The following is an 18093-nucleotide window of genomic DNA, read 5'->3' on the forward strand; positions in this document are numbered from 1 at the left end:
TCCCTTCCTTCCCTCCTTCCTTCCTCCCTCCTCCCTCCTTCCTCTTCCTCCTCCCTTCCTTCCCCTTCCCTTCCTCCCTCCCCTTCCCTCCTTCCCTTCCTTCCTTCCTTCCTTCCTTCCTTCCTTCCTTCCTTCCTTCCTCTAACGTTCTGTTTCTCTGGCATATCCCATAAACCCTGTATCCATCAGTGTCAAATATTTACTGAGGGGAAGTTGAGAGGGAGTGAGGGACGGGAGATGAGATGGGGAGTATGAGGGGAGAGAAGAGGAGAAGGAGAGATGGGATGGAGAAAGATCACAGGGAAGAGAGGGGATCGTAGAGAGGAGAGAGTGAAAGAGAGATGACACACAAATGACCACTACCACCACCACTACTACCACCACCACTACTACCACCACCACTACTACCACCACCACTACTATCACCACCACTACTATCACCACCACTACTACCACTACCACCACCACTACTACCAATACTATCACCACTACTGCCACCACTACTATCACCACCACCACCACCACCACCACCACCACCACCACCACCACCACCACCACCACCACCACCACCACCACCACCACCACTACCACCACTACTACCACTATTTACAAATGTGTGTCCAATCCCCCCCTTTTTTTTAAGTCAAATAAGTATTGACTGTAAAACATTTTACAGCACCGGACGACAGTGTGTGTTCCACTCGCCTGTGACTACTGGCAAGGAGAGAGAGATAGAGAGATAGAGAGAGAGAGAGAGAGAGAGCCAGGGTTCTCGCCAGTGCACAACCCCACAAGTGGTAATTAATTCCGGGTTATCTTACAGCTCCGGCCGGTGAGATGGACTCTTGTCCCTCCCTCCCCCTCCTGTTGAGAGGAGGAAGGAGGGAGGGGGAGGATTGGGTTATAGAGGGGAGGATGTGGGGATTATGGCTGTTACGGGGGGATGAGGAGAGGGCAGGTAAAGGGGAGAACTGTGGAGAGTAAGATTAGGGGAGTACTCTCTCCCTCTCTCTCTAGCTTACAAGGTTCAGGATCCCTAAGTTTATTGGAGTAAAGCCAAGAGTCATACCTGGGCATCAGCTCATTTGAAGTACTTTTGGCCACAGAGACAGCGCAAGCAGCGAACAGGATGAAGTTGGTTTCATCTAGGGGCCAGCTTTGATGCTTTCATCTGTGGGCCAGCTGAGGGGCCAGCCTGTGGGCCAGCATTTCATCTGATCACCTGACTTTATCTCGTTGACATCATAATGCCGGTAATAATGTTCCATACTCGAGCTAATCAAAACAAGTGATTCAGATGATGGATGTTCTGAGAAGGCAACTGGTGGGGTAAGTACGTCACGCTCGTCTTGTGGTGTAGTAGCTGTCTTGTCACTGTTCGTCTTGTGGTGTAGTATCTGTCTTGTCACTGCCCGTCTTGTGGTGTAGTAGCTATCTTGTCACTGCCCGTCTTGTGGTGTAGTAGCTGTCTCCCAGCTGCCCTCAGTGGAGCCAAGTGTGGTACTTTAACAATATTGGCCTTGTATATAACAGTAAGGCCGACCACATCCCTCCTGTGTTGAACTCTCTCTCTCTCTCTCTCTTTCTCCATCACCACCCACCACTCTCTCCTCACTCTTCATCACTCACCCACCACCTCTCCTCACTCTTCATCAATTACTCCACCACTCTCCTCACTCTCCATCACTACCCACCACCCTCCTCATCTCCATCATCACCCACCACTCTCTCCCTCTCCATCACCCACCCACCACTCTCTCCTCACTCTTCATCATCACTCACCCACCACTCTCCCTCTCTCCACCGCCCACCACTCCTCTCCTCACTCCTCCATCACTCACCCACCACCTCTCTCTCTCTTCTCTCTCCATCACTCCACTCCACCACTCTCCTCACCTCCATCACTCACCCACCACTCTCTCCTCTCACTCTTCATCACTCACCCACCACTCTCTCCTCCCTCTTCCATTACTCACCTGCACCACCTCTCCTCCTCTCACTCCATCACTCACCCACCATCTCTCCTCCTCTCTCTCTCCGATCACTCAACTCACCACTCTCCCTCACTCTCCATCACTCACCCACCACTCTCCTCTCTCTCTCCACCACTCACCCACCACTTCCTCTCTCACTTCTTCATCACTCACCCAATTACACTTTCCTTCCTCCATCATCACCCAAATCTTACCTTCCTCCTCACCTTTCATCACCACCCACCACTCTCCTCCTCACCTCCATCACTCCACCCACCACTCTTCTTCCTCACTTCCATCACTCACCACCACTTCTTCCCATCACCAACCAACCACCTCTCCCCACCTTCATCATCACCCAGCCCACCTCTCCTCACTCCATCACCACCCACCACTCTCTCCTCACTCTCACTCACCCACCACCTCCCTCACTCCATCACTCACCCACCACTCTCCTCACTCCATCACCACCCACCAGCCTCTCTCCCCTCACTCCATCACTCACCCACCACTCTCCCTCACTCTCCTAATCACCACCCACCACTCTCTCCCTACTCTTCATCACTTCACCCACCACTCTCTCCCTCACTCCATCACCCACCCACCACTCTCCTCTCTCCATCACTCACCCACCACCTCCCCTACCATCACCACCCACCTCTCCTCACTCTCCATCACTCACCCACCACCTCTCCCTCACTCACCACCCACCACTCTCTCCCTCACTCCATCACCACCCACCACTCTCCTCACTCATCACTCACCCACCACTCTCTCCTCACTCCATCACTCAACACCACTCTCCCCTACTCCATCACTCACCCACCACTCTCCCTCACTTTCATCACTCACCCACCACTCTCTCCTCACTCTTCATCACTCACTCCACCACTCTCCTCACTCCATCACTCACCCACCACTTTCTCCCCTCACTCTCCATCACTCACCCACCACTCTCCTCACTCTCCACCACCACCACCACTCTCTCCCTCACTCCATCACTCACCCACCACTCTCTCCCTCACCTTCATCACCACCCACCACTCTCCTCACCTCCATCACCACCCACCACTTTCTCCTCTCTCCATCACCACCCACCACTCTCCTCACTCTTCACCACCCACCACTCCTCACTCTTCACTACCCACCACTCTCTCCCTCACTCCACTCACCCACCACTCTCTCCCTCACTCCATCACCACCCACCACTCTCCCTCACTCCATCACTCACCCACCATTCTCCTCTCACTCTCCATCACTTACCCACCACTCTCCTCACTCTTCTATCACTCACTCCACCACTTCTCCCCTCACCTCCATCACCATCTGATCCACTCCTCTCCTCTCTCTCCATCACCACCCACCACTCTCTCCTCACTCTTCATCACCACCCACCACCTCCCCTCACTCTCCATCACTCACCCACCACTTCCCTCACTCTTCACTCACCACCACTCTCTCCTCACTTCCATCATCACCCACCACTCTCTCCCCACTCTTCATCACCAACGGCACCACTCCTCCTCACCTCCATCACCACCCACCACCTCTCCTCACCTCCATCACTCACCCACCACTCTCTCCTCACTCTTCATCACTCACTCCACCACTTCTCTCCTCACTCTTCATCACTCACCCACCACCTCTCCTCACTCATCACCACCCACCACTCCTCACTCCACACTCACCACCACTCCTCTCACTCTCCATCACCACCCACTCACTCTCTCCCCTCACTCTCCATCACTTCACCTACCACTTTCTCCTCACTTTATCAATTCATCCAGCCCACTCTCCTCACTCCATCACCACCCACCACTCTCTCCCTCTCTCCACTCACCACCCACCACTCTCCCTCACTTTCATCACTCACTCCACCACTTCCCTCACCTTCATCACCACCCACCACTCTCTCCTCTTCCATCACTCACCCACCCAATTTCCTCACTCTATCACTACCCACCACTTTCTCCTCTCCATCACTCACCAACCACCTCCTCCTCACTCTCCATCACTCACCCACCACTCACCCTCTCCTCTCCATCACCACCCAACATCTCTCTCCTCACTTTCTGACTACTCACCCACCACTCTCTCCCTCTCTCCATCACTCACCACCACTTTCCTCCTCACTCTCCATCACTCACCCACTCACTCTCTCCCTTCACTCTTCATCACTCACCACTACTCTCCTCACTCTTCATCACCACCCACCACTTCTCTCCTCACTCTTCATCTCACCACTCCACCACTCTTCTCCTCATCATCACTCACCCAATTAATTCTCTCCTCTCTCTCCATCACCAACGCACCACTCTCTCTCCCCTCACTCTCATCACCACCCACCACTCTCTCTACCACTGACCATCACCCACCACTCTCTCCTCACTTCTTCATCACCAACCACTCCTCTCTCACTCCATCACTCACTCCACTCACTCTCTCCCCACTCCACTCACCCACCACCTCCCTCACTCCATCACTCACCCACCACTCTCTCTCACCATCACTCACCCACCACTCCTCTCCTCACTTCCATCACTCACCTCCACTCTCTCCCTCTCCATCACCACCTGCACCACCTCTCCTCACTCTTCATCACTCACCCACTCACTTTCCCCCTCACTCTTCACTCACTCCACCACTCTCTCCCCTCTCTCTCCACTTCCTGTCACTACCCACCACTCTCTCCCCTCATCATCACCACTCCACCACTCTCCCTCTCTCTCCATCACTCACTCCACCACTCTCTCTCCCTCACTTCATCACTCACACCCACTACACTTTCCCTCTCTCCATCACTCACCCACCACTCTCTCCCCACTCTTCAACACCACCATTCACCTCTCCTCTCCATCACTCACCACTCTCCTCACTTCCACCACCCACCACTCCTCTCCCTCACTCTTCATCACCACCCACCACTCTCCCTCACTCTTCATCACTCAACACCACTCTCTCCCTCTCTCCATCACTCACCCACCACTCTCTCCCTCACTCTCCATCACTCACCCACCACTCTCTCTCCTCTCCATCACCACCCACCACTCTTCCTCACTCCTTCACCACCCACCACTCTCTCCCTCCTCCATCACCACCCACCACCTCCTCTCTCCATCACCACCCACCACTCCTCTCCCTCACCTTCACTCACCCACCACTCCTCTCTCCATCACTCACCCACCACTCTCTCTCTCCATCACTCACCCACCACCTCCCCTCTCTCCATCACCACCCACCTCACTCTCTCTCTACTCTTCACTCACCCACCACTCTCCCTCTCTCTCCATCACTCACCCACCACTCTCTCCCTCTCTCTCCATCACTCACCCACCACTCTCTCCCTCTCTTCATCACCACCACCACTCTCTCTCTCTCCATCACTCACTCCACCACCGCCTCACTCTTCATCACTCACCCACCACTCTCTCCTCCTCTCTCTCCACTCACCCACCACTCTCTCCCCTCACTCTTCATCACTCACCCACCACCTCTCCCTCTCATCACTCACCTCCACTCCTCTCCCTCTCTCCATCACTCACCCACCACTCTCCTCACTCTTTCATCACTCACCCACCACTTCCCCTCTCCATCACTCACCCACCACTCTCCCTCTCTCCATCACCACCCACCACCTCTCCCCACTCTTCATCACTCACCCACCACTCTCCCTCTCCATCACTACCCACCACTCTCTCTCTCCACTACCCACCACTTCTCCTCTACCTCCTTCACTCACCCACCCACTCTCTCCCCTACTCTTTCATCACTCTCACCCACCACTCTCTCTCCTCACTTTTCATCACCACCCACCACTTCTCCCCTCACTTCCATCACTCACCCACCACTTTCTCTCTCTTCATCACCACCACCACTCTCTCCTCACTCTTCATCACCACCCACCACTCTCCCTCACTCTTCATCACTCACCCACCACTCTCTCCCTCACTCTCCATCACTCACCCACCACTCTCTCCCTCACTCTCCATCACTCACCCACCACTCTCTCCCTCACTCTCCATCACTCACCCACCACTCTCTCCCTCACTCTCCATCACTCACCCACCACTCTCTCCCTCACTCTCCATCACTCACCCACCACTCTCTCCCTCTCTCTCCATCACTCACCCACCACTCTCTCCCTCACTCTTCATCACTCACCCACCACTCTCTCCCTCACTCTTCATCACTCACCCACCACTCTCTCTCTCTCACATCATTACTGTCTCGTAAATGTGCCAAGTCTTATAGCGTGCTAAACACGCCTGAAAGTCTCTCCCCATCTCTCAGAAATATCCTTGTGTCTCTTCTCTCGGAGACATCCTTATATCTCTTCTCATCCCTCAGAGATATCTGTATATTTATCCTCATCTTTCGGAGACATCCTTGTCTCTCATCATCTCTCAGAGACATCCTTGTCTCTCATCATCTCTCAGAGACATCCTTGTCTCTCATCATCTCTCAGAGAAGTTCCTATTACCTTTTCTCTAAACCAAGGTGCTAAAATCAACAGCAACCATAGCAACCAAAATAGTAGGTACTGGACCTGAAAATATACGTGGGAGGGGCAGGGTACCTAGGGACGGGCAGATACCACTCATAGTTCCACTCTTTAAGGGGAACAGGGATGAAAGAGTGTGTAAAAATTATATGGGAATAAGTCTGTTGAATATATCAGGTAAAGCGTAAGACGGAGAGCAGGAATGCAGATGAACAAGGAGGCTTTAGGAAGGTTAGGGGGAGTGTAGACCAGTGTTTACAGTGAAAAATATAAGTGAACAGTACTTAAAGGTAAGGAACTTTATGGTGCATTTGTGGATTTAGAAAAGGCATGTGGTAGGGTGGATAATGCAGCTAGCACTAACAACAAGCTATCTAGCTAGCACTAGCAACCACCCGTAGCTAGTACAAACAACTCTAGCTAGCAATAACAACCCGTGACTAACTCTACTAACTCCATTGGGACCACATACAACCCTCTAGCTAGCACTAACAACCTCCCCTAGCTAGCACTAACCTCCCCTAGCTAGCACTAACAACCTCCCTTAGCTAGCACTAACAACCTCCCCTAGCTAGCACTAATAACCAGAGACCGTCTCTAACTCTCCCCTAACCTGCTGACAGCTATCCTGGACTGCCTGTGTGAGAGGTTCCTGCCCAGGAACGTGTCAGCCATCATCTTCCTGACGAGGACTGAGACATACGGACGGACCACAGCCTCCGCCCAGTACTTCCTGCAGCTGGCTGGCTACCTGGGAATACCAGTCATCGCCTGGAACGCTGATAATTCCGGCCTGGAACAGGTGAGAGTTAACTCTAATACGTGTATTCTTTCTTCTTCTTTCGCATTCATCCTGGCCTTGTTCATCATAATCTTCTTCTTTTTCTTCTCTGGGTTCAAACCAGATAGATAGATAGATAGATAGATAGATAGAGAGAGAGAGAGGCAACTAGAACCAGTACGAGTGTGTACTCACCTAATTGTGGTTGCAGGGGTCGATCCATGTGTTAGTGTGTATGTGTGTGTGTTAGTATATGTGTGTCACTGTTCCTCTGTCTGCTTGACAGTCTGCTAATCTGTCTGTTAATCTGTTTGCTTGACTGTCTGTTAATCTCTGCTTGGCTGTCTGTTAATCTTTCTGTTAGTATGTCTGCTTGACTGTCTGTTAATTTGTCTCCTTGACTGTTTATCTGTCTGTGTGGCTGACTGCTAGTCTGTCTGCTTGGCTGCCTGTCAGTCTGCTTAGTTGCCTGTCAATCTGTCTGCTTTACTGCCTGTCAGTCTGTCTGCTTGGCTGCCTAAACATCACTACAGACAACATAAACATAACTATATACATCCTAAACATTGTTGCAGACGACCTAAACATCACGGACGACCTAAATATCGCCGAAGACGACCTAAACTTCGATATAGATTTTCGATATCCATCTGCTGAGGGAGGCTAAAACGCGGAATATACTCTCTTCTGCCACAGGGGGAATATTGAGCTAACACAGGGGGAATATTGTACTAACACAGGGGGAATATTGTACTAACACAGGGGGAATATTGTGCTAACACAGGGGGAATATTGCTCTAACACAGGGGGAATATTGTACTAATACATGGGGAATATTGCTCTAACACAGAAGGGATATTGTGTTAACACAGGGGGAATATTGTACTAACACAGGGGGAATATTGTGCTAACACAGGGGGAATATTGTACTAACACGAGGGAATATTGTACTAACACAAGAGAGAATATTGCTCTAACACAGGGGGAATATTGTACTAACACAGGGGAATGTTGCACTAACACAGGGGGAATATTGTACTAACACAGAAGAAATATTGTACTAACACAGGGGGAATATTGCTCTAACACAGGGGAATATTGTACTAACACAGGGGGAATATTGTACTAACACAGAGGAAATGTTGTACTAACACAGGGGAAATATTGCTCTAACACAGGGGGAATATTGTACTAACACAGAGGGAATGTTGTACTAACACAGGGGAAATATTGCTCTAACACAGGGGGAATATTGTACTAACACAGGGGGAATATTGTACTAACACAGGGGGAATATTGTACTAACACAGAAGAAATATTGTACTAACACAGGGGGAATATTGCTCTAACACAGGGGGAATATTGTACTAACACAGGGGGAATATTGTACTAATACAGGGGGAATGTTGCACTAACACAGGGGGAATATTGTACTAACACAGGGGGAATATTGTACTAACACAGGGGGAATATTGTACTAACACAGAGGGAATATTGTACTAACACAGAAGAAATATTGTACTAACACAGGGGGAATATTGCTCTAACACAGGGGAAATATTGTACTAACACAGGGGGAATATTGTACTAACACAGGGGGAATATTGTACTAACACAGGGGGAATATTGTACTAACACAGGGGGAATATTGTACTAACACAGGGGGAATATTGTACTAACACAGAGGGAATATTGTACTAACACAGGGGGAATATTGTACTAACACATGGGAAATATTGTACTAACACAGGGGGAATATTGTACTAACACAGGAGGAATATTGTGCTAACACAGGAGGAATATTGTGCTAACACAGGGGGAATATTGTACTAACACAGGGGGAATATTGCTCTAACACAGGGGGAATATTGTGCTAACACAGGGGGAATATTGTACTAACACAGGGGGAATATTGCTCTAACACAGGGGGAATATTGTACTAATACAGGGGGAATATTGTACTAACACAGGGGGAATATTGTACTAACACAGGGGGAATATTGTGCTAACACAGGGGGAATATTGTACTAACACAGGGGGAATATTGTGCTAACACAGGAGGAATATTGTGCTAACACAGGGGGAATATTGTACTAACACAGGAGGAATATTGTGCTAACACAGGAGGAATATTGTGCTAACACAGGGGGAATATTGTACTAACACAGGGGGAATATTGCTCTAACACAGGGGGAATATTGTACTAATACAGGTGGAATATTGTACAAACACGAGGGAATATTGTACTAACACAAGAGAAAATATTGCTCTAACACAGGGGGAATATTGTACTAACACAGGGGGAATGTTGCACTAACACAGGGGGAATATTGTACTAACACAGAAGAAATGTGGTACTAACACAGGGGGAATATTGCTCTAACACAGGAGGAATATTGTACTAACACAGGGGGAATATTGTACTAACACAGGGGGAATATTGTACTAACACAGAGGGAATGTTGTACTAACACAGGGGAAATATTGCTCTAACACAGGGGGAATATTGCACTAACACAGGGGGAATGTTGCTCTAACACAGGGGGAATATTGCGCTAACACAGAAGAAATATTGTACTAACACAGGGGGAATATTGCTCTAACACAGGGGAAATATTGTACTAACACAGGGGGAATATTGTACTAACACAGGGGGAATGTTGCACTAACACTGGGGGAATATTGTACTAACACAGAAGAAATATTGTACTAACACAGGGGGAATATTGCTCTAACACAGAGGGAATATTGTACTAACACAGGGGTAATATTGTACTAACACAGGGGTAATATTGCTCTAACACAGGGGTAATATTGCTCTAACACAGAGGGAATATTGTACTAACACAGGGGTAATATTGTACTAACACAGGGGTAATATTGCTCTAACACAGGGGGAATATTGCTCTAACACAGAGGGAATATTGCTCAAACACAGGGGGAATATTGTACTAACACAAGGGGGAATATTGCTCTAACACAGGGGGAATATTGTACTAACACAGGGGGAATATTGTACTAACACAGGGGGAATATTGTACTAACACAGGGGGAATATTGTACTAACACAGCGGGAATATTGTACTAACACAGAGGGAATATTGTGCTAACACAAGGGGGAATATTGTACTAACACCGAGGAAATATTGTACCAACACAGGGGGAATATTGCACTAACACAGAGGGAATATTGTACTAACACAGGGTGAATATTGTACTAACACAGAGGGAATATTGCACTAACACAGAGGGAATATTGTACTAACACAGGGGGAATATTGTACTAACACAGAGGGAATATTGTACTAACACAAAGGGAATATTGTACTAACACAGGGGTAATATTGTACTAACACAGAGGGAACATTGTACTAACACAGAGGGAATATTGTAGTAACACAAGGGGAATATTGCTCTAACACAGGGGGAATATTGTAGTAACAGAAGGGGAATATTGCTTTAACACAGGGGTAATATTGCGCTAACACAGAGGGAATATTGTACTAACACAGGGGTAATATTGTACTAACACAGGGGGTAATATTGCTCTAACACAGAGGGAATATTGTACTAACACAGAGGGAATATTGTACTAACACAGGGGGTAATATTGCTCTAACACAGGGGGAATATTGTACTAACACAGGGGTAATATTGTACTAACACAGGGGGAATATTGTACTAACACAGGGGGAATATTGTACTAACACAGGGGGAATGTTGCACTAACACTGGGGGAATATTGTACTAACACAGAAGAAATATTGTACTAACACAGGGGGAATATTGCTCTAACACAGGGGGAATATTGTACTAACACAGGGGTAATATTGTACTAATACAGGGGGAATATTGTACTAACACAGGGGGAATATTGCTCTAACACAGGGGGAATATTGTACTAACACAGGGGGAATATTGTACTAACACAGCGGGAATATTGTACTAACACAAGGGGGAATATTGTACTAACACAGGGGGAATATTGCTCAAACACAGGGGGAATATTGTACTAACACAAGGGGGAATATTGCTCTAACACAGGGGGAATATTGTACTAACACAGGGGGAATATTGTACTAACACAGGGGAATATTGTACTAACACAGGGGGAATATTGTACTAACACAGAGGGAATATTGTACTAACACAGGGTGAATATTGTACTAACACAGAGGGAATATTGTACTAACACAGAGGGAATATTGCACTAACACAGAGGGAATATTGTACTAACACAGGGGGAATATTGTACTAACACAGAGGGAATATTGTACTAACACAGGGGGAATATTGTACTAACACAGGGGTAATATTGTACTAACACAGAGGGAACATTGTACTAACACAGAGGGAATATTGTAGTAACACAGAGGGAATATTGTACTAACACAGGGGTAATAATGTACTAACACAGGGGTAATATTGTACTAACACAGAGGGAATATTGTACTAACACAGAGGGAATATTGTACTAACACAGAGGGAATATTGTACTAACACAGAGGGAATATTGCACTAACACAGAGGGAATATTGTAGTAACACAAGGGGAATATTGCTCTAACACAGGGGGAATATTGTACTAACACAGGGGTAATATTGTACTAACACAGGGGGTAATATTATTCTAACACAGAAGGAATATTGTACTAACACAGGGGTAATATTGCTCTAACACAGAGGGAATATTGTACTAACACAGGGGTAATATTGTACTAACACAGAGGGAATATTGTACTAACACAGAGGGAATATTGTACTAACACAGGGGGTAATATTGCTCTAACACAGAGGGAATATTGTACTAACACAGAGGGAATATTGTACTAACACAGGGGGAATATTGTACTAACACAGAGGGAATATTGTACTAACACAGGGGGAATATTGTACTAACACAGGTGTAATATTGTACTAACACAGAGGGAATATTGTACTAACACAGGGGGAATATTGTACTAACACAGGTGTAATATTGTACTAACACAGAGGGAATATTGTACTAACACAGGGGGAATATTGTACTAACACAGAGGGAATATTGTACTAACACAGGGGGAATATTGTACTAACACAGAGGGAATATTGTACTAACACAGGGGGAATATTGTACTAACAGAAGGGGAATATTGTACTAACACAGAGGGAATATTGTACTAACACAGGGGGAATATTGTACTAACACAGAGGGAATATTGTACTAACACAGGGGGAATATTGTACTAACACAGAGGGAATATTGTACTAACACAGAGGGAATATTGTACTAACACAGAGGGAATATTGTACTAACACAGGGGGAATATTGTACTAACACAGAGGGAATATTGTACTAACACAGGGGGAATATTGTACTAACATAGAGGGAATATTGTACTAACACAGTTGGAATATTGTACTAACACAGAGGGAATATTGTACTAACACAGGGGGAATATTGTACTAACATAGAGGGAATATTGTACTAACACAGAGGGAATATTGTACTAACACAGAGGGAATATTATACTAACACAGAGGGAATATTGTACTAACACAGAGGGAATATTGTACTAACACAGAGGGAATATTGTACTAACACAGAGGGAATATTGTACTAACACAGAGGGAATATTGTACTAACACAGAGGGAATATTGTACTAACACAGGGGGAATATTGTACTAACACAGAGGGAATATTGTACTAACACAGAGGGAATATTGTACTAACACAGGGGGAATATTGTACTAACACAGAGGGAATATTGTACTAACACAGAGGGAATATTGTACTAACACAGAGGGAATATTATACTAACACAGAGGGAATATTGTACTAACACAGAGGGAATATTGTACTAACACAGAGGGAATATTGTACTAACACAGAGGGAATATTGTACTAACACAGTTGGAATATTGTACTAACACAGAGGGAATATTGTACTAACACAGAGGGAATATTGTACTAACACAGGAGGAATATTGTACTAACATAGAGGGAATATTGTACTAACACAGTTGGAATATTGTACTAACACAGAGGGAATATTGTACTAACACAGGGGGAATATTGTACTAACATAGAGGGAATATTGTACTAACACAGAGGGAATATTGTACTAACACAGAGGGAATATTGTACTAACACAGAGGGAATATTATACTAACACAGAGGGAATATTGTACTAACACAGAGGGAATATTGTACTAACACAGAGGGAATATTGTACTAACACAGAGGGAATATTGTACTAACACAGGGGGAATATTGTACTAACATAGAGGGAATATTGTACTAACACAGAGGGAATATTGTACTAACACAGAGGGAATATTGTACTAACACAGGGGGAATATTGTACTAACATAGAGGGAATATTGTATTAACACAGAGGGAATATTGTACTAACACAGAGGGAATATTGTACTAACACAGGGGGAATATTGTACTAACATAGAGGGAATATTGTACTAACACAGAGGGAATATTGTACTAACACAGAGGGAATATTGTACTAATACAGGGGGAATATTGTACTAATACAGGGGGAATATTGTACTAACACAGAGGGAATATTGTACTAACACAGTTGGAATATTGTACTAACACAGAGGGAATATTGTACTAACACAGAGGGAATATTGTACTAACACAGAGGGAATATTGTACTAACACAGAGGGAATATTGTACTAACACAGAGGGAATATTGTACTAACACAGAGGGAATATTGTACTAACACAGAGGGAATATTGTACTAACACAGAGGGAATATTGTACTAACACAGAGGGAATATTGTACTTACAGAGGGGTAATATTGTACTAACACAGGGGTAATATTGCTCTAACACAGAGGGAATATTGTACTTACACAGGGGTAATATTGTACTAACACAGAGGTAATATTGATCTTTGCAAGTTTGGATTTTGCAATTTTTATTTTTATTATAGTTGTTATTATTATTATTATTATTATTATTATTATTATTATTATTATTATTATTATTATTATTATTATTATTATTATTAGTGTTATTATTATTATTATTATCATAATTATTATTATTAGTGTTATTATTATTGCTATTATCATAATTATTATTATTGTATTTGGTAAGGTAACGAATATATAAAATATATTACAGGTCTTGGAGTGTGTTAGTTATTAAATTTAATGAATTTGTCCAGAATAATGAATCATGTTGTCTCACACTCTCTCTCTCAGTCTCTCTCACTCTCTCTCATTCTCACTCTCTCTCACTCTCTCTCTCCCTCTCAGGCTGCACAGAGTGGGCTGAGGATCCAGCTAGCACCTTCGGTACACCACCAAGCAGCGGCCATGCTGACCATCCTTGTGAGGTATCAGTGGTATTCTCTGTCCATTGTTACCTCTCAGATAGCTGGTCACACTGACTTCGTGCAGGCTGTCCGTGACCAGGTGGCTCAACACAAGGAGAACCATCGTGGCAAGTAAGTCTATTTATGTGTATCCCTGGGATACCCTGGGGTATTTTCTCCGTCGTGATTGTATGTCCTGGGGTTCCTGGCGTCTTTACGGTGATTCTCGTTGTTGCTATTTCTCCTCTCCTTCGCTTTCTTAGCTTTTCGCTTCTTCCTCCTGCATCATTCCCTCCCTCCTTCCCTCTTTTTTTTTTTACACAGGGTTTGACAAGGTTAAGGATCCCTAGCTTTATTGACAAGGTATTTACAGGTTAAGGATTCCTAACTTTATTGACAAGCTAAGAGCTGTTACCTACATCAGCTCATTTGAAAGCATTTTTATTGTTATGTGACATATAAGTAGGGAGCAGGATGAAGTTGGAGCCATCTGTGGGCCAGCTGAGGGCCATCTGTGGGCTAGCTGAGGGCCATCTGTGGGCCAGCATTTTCATTTGATCAACTGGCGTTATCTCGTTGACATCATTATGCTGTACGAATGTGTTCCATACTCGAGTCATCCTGGGGATAAATGATCTCAGATAAAGTGATGTTCTGGAGAAGGTTACAGTCAAGGTGAAGTTGCTGCTGGCTGCCCGTCTTGTGGTATAGAAGCTTGCTTCACGCTGTCCTCGAAGTGGATCCAAGTGTGGTACTTTGACAATATTGGCCTTGTACATAACAGTAAGGCCACCCACATCCCTCCTGTGTTGAAGGCTCTGCTGAAATGACAGATCTATCCAGGATGGGTCCAGGCGAGAGATGAGACGTCTTGCTCTGTTGTCTACTCTGTCAAGCAGTCGCAGATGAGAGGAGAAGCAGGCAAACCAAGAAAGTGGAGCATACCCAAGGTGTGATATCAACTTCCCCAGGTGCCAACACCCTAAAAGGGACCAGGAGGCACAGACCCCACAAGACAAACAATAGTAGCTACGACAACCCAACTCCAGGTGATTTTCTAGTGGCAGGAAACGGAAAAAGAAAATGGAAGGAAATAAAAAAAATAGTCCACCACCTTGAAGCCTTGTTGGACTGGAGGCACAGCCAGTGGCCACCCATGGCCCTCCAGAATTACAACTACTGATGCCAATAACAAAATCCCCCCAACAAATACAGAATACAACCTCGTTCATATTTGCTAATATACAGGGCCTTAAGCCATCCACCAACAACAAAATACCTTTTATCAGTGGTCTTCTAGAGGAGTCTAATGCAATGTTTGCAGCCTTCACAGAGACTCACACAAAAGATCACTTTGACAGTGAAATATGGATAAGTGGTTACAACCTTTTTAGATGCGACAGAAAAAACAGGCAACAAGGGGGGGTTGGCCTGTATGTCAAAGAGTCCCTTATCTGCACGGAGTTGCTGAACACCACAAATGAGGTAGTTGAAGTTCTATCAATAGAGATCGAGAACCAAAACCTAGTCATTGTGGTTGTATACAAGCCACCAGATGCAACCTCACAACAGTTCAAGGAACAGCTACTGAAAATTGATTACTGTTTGGTAAACGTTCCAGCTCCATCCCCAAACATCTTACTGCTTGGTGATTTCAACCTAAGGCATACAAAATGGAAGAATGTAGCAAATAATGTTATAGCTGAAACAATCCCCGGAGGTAGCGCAGATGAAAGGTCACACACACATGAGCTACTAAGTCTCTGCGAAAAACACACCTTAAGCCAGCAGATAGTGGAGCCAACAAGACTAGAAAACACACTTGACCTTATCTTCACAAATAATGAGGACCTGATAAGAGACATAAGAATATAAAAAACAACTAATTCCGATCACAACCTAATCGAAGTCCAGACGTACATGCATAGGGGTCCTGAACAGCAGAATGCATGTACCTGTGAAGGTGTCTTCACAAAATACAACTTCAACAAGAACATCAACTGGGACCAGGTAAACCATGTCCTAAACGATACATGTTGGGAAGATGTCTTAAATGACATGGATCCAAACCAGTGCCTTGAAAGGATCAACTTCCTGGCAGCCGAAGCATGTTCTAGGCATATTCCCCTAAGAAAGAAGAAGAGCAGGAGTAAACTGGAGAGAGAAAGATGCTCCCTCTACAGAAGACGACGAAGAGTCACTGAGCTCCTTAGGAGTGCTAGAATATCTGATACACGAAAGGAGGCGCTGACCAGGGAAGTGGAAACTATCGAACTTAAGTTAAATGACTCTTACAGGAACCAGGAGAGGCAGGAGGAGCTTAAAGCTATTAGTGAAATTGAAAGAAATTCAAAATATTTCTTTTCATATGCCAAAAACAAGGCAAATACCACATCTAGTATCGGGCCCTTACTCAGACAGGATGGGACTTACACAGATGACAACAAGGAAATGAGTGAAATATTGAAATCCCAGTACGACTCTCTGTTTAGTGAACCACTAATCTGTCTGAGGATCGACGACCCAAATGATTTCTTCATGAATGAGCCTCAAAACTCCATAAATGTATGCCAGATTTCTGACATTACCCTAAATCCGAAAGATTTCGAAAAAGCCATTGACAACATGCCCATGCACTCAGCCCCGGGCCCAGACTCGTGGAACTCTGTTTTCATTAAGAACTGCAAGAAACCCCTCTCGCGTGCCCTAAGTACACTACGGAGGAGGAACTTGGACATGGGTGAAATTCCACAGTCACTTAAAACAACGGATATAGCCCCACTCCATAAAGGTGACAGCAAAGCATTAGCTAAGAACTATAGACCAATAGCTCTGACGTCCCACATCATAAAAATCTTTGAAAGAGTGCTAAGAAGCAGGATTTCAAATCACCTGGATTCCCAAAATCTGCACAATCTAGGGCAACATGGGTTCAGGGCAGGTCGCTCCTGCCTCTCACAACTACTGGATCACTATGACATGGCCTTGGATGCACTGGAAGAAAATCAGAATGCAGATGTAATATACACAGACTTTGCAAAAGCATTTGACAAATGCGATCATGGTGTAATAGCCCATAAAATACGTGCTAAAGGAATAACTGGGAAAGTGGGGAGATGGATCTTCAACTTCCTAACAAATCGAACACAAAGAGTAGTGGTCAACAGAGTTAAATCGGAGGCTGCCATAGTGAAGAGCTCTGTTCCACAAGGCACAGTACTCACCCCCATCTTATTCCTTACCCTCATATCAGACATAGACAGAGATATACACCACAGCACCGTATCATCCTTTGCGGATGATACTAGGATCTGCATGAGGCTGTCATCTGCTGAGGATGCGGTTAACCTCCAAGAAGATATAAACAAAGTTTTCCAGTGGGCAACGGTAAACAATATGATGTTCAATGAGGACAAATTCCAACTACTCCGTTATGGAAAACTGGAGGAGATAATAACTAGAACAGAGTATACTACTGACTCCGGCCATACAATAGAGCGGAAAAATAATGTAA

The 18093-nt window shown here is 45.5% G+C and overlaps 1 protein-coding gene across 1 annotated transcript in view; it reads left to right on the top strand.

Moving 5' to 3' along the window:
• LOC128684665 (glutamate receptor ionotropic, NMDA 2B-like) overlaps positions 1-18093 on the top strand; it is a 485156-nt gene that overhangs the window by 254241 nt on the left and 212822 nt on the right. The window contains 2 exon segments of the mRNA XM_070104488.1: positions 7098-7276; positions 14521-14711. Of these exon segments, the coding sequence (XP_069960589.1) occupies positions 7098-7276; positions 14521-14711 (370 nt within the window).

Source organism: Cherax quadricarinatus, chromosome 5, assembly GCF_038502225.1.
Source record: "Cherax quadricarinatus isolate ZL_2023a chromosome 5, ASM3850222v1, whole genome shotgun sequence".
NCBI classification, from domain to species: domain Eukaryota; kingdom Metazoa; phylum Arthropoda; class Malacostraca; order Decapoda; family Parastacidae; genus Cherax; species Cherax quadricarinatus.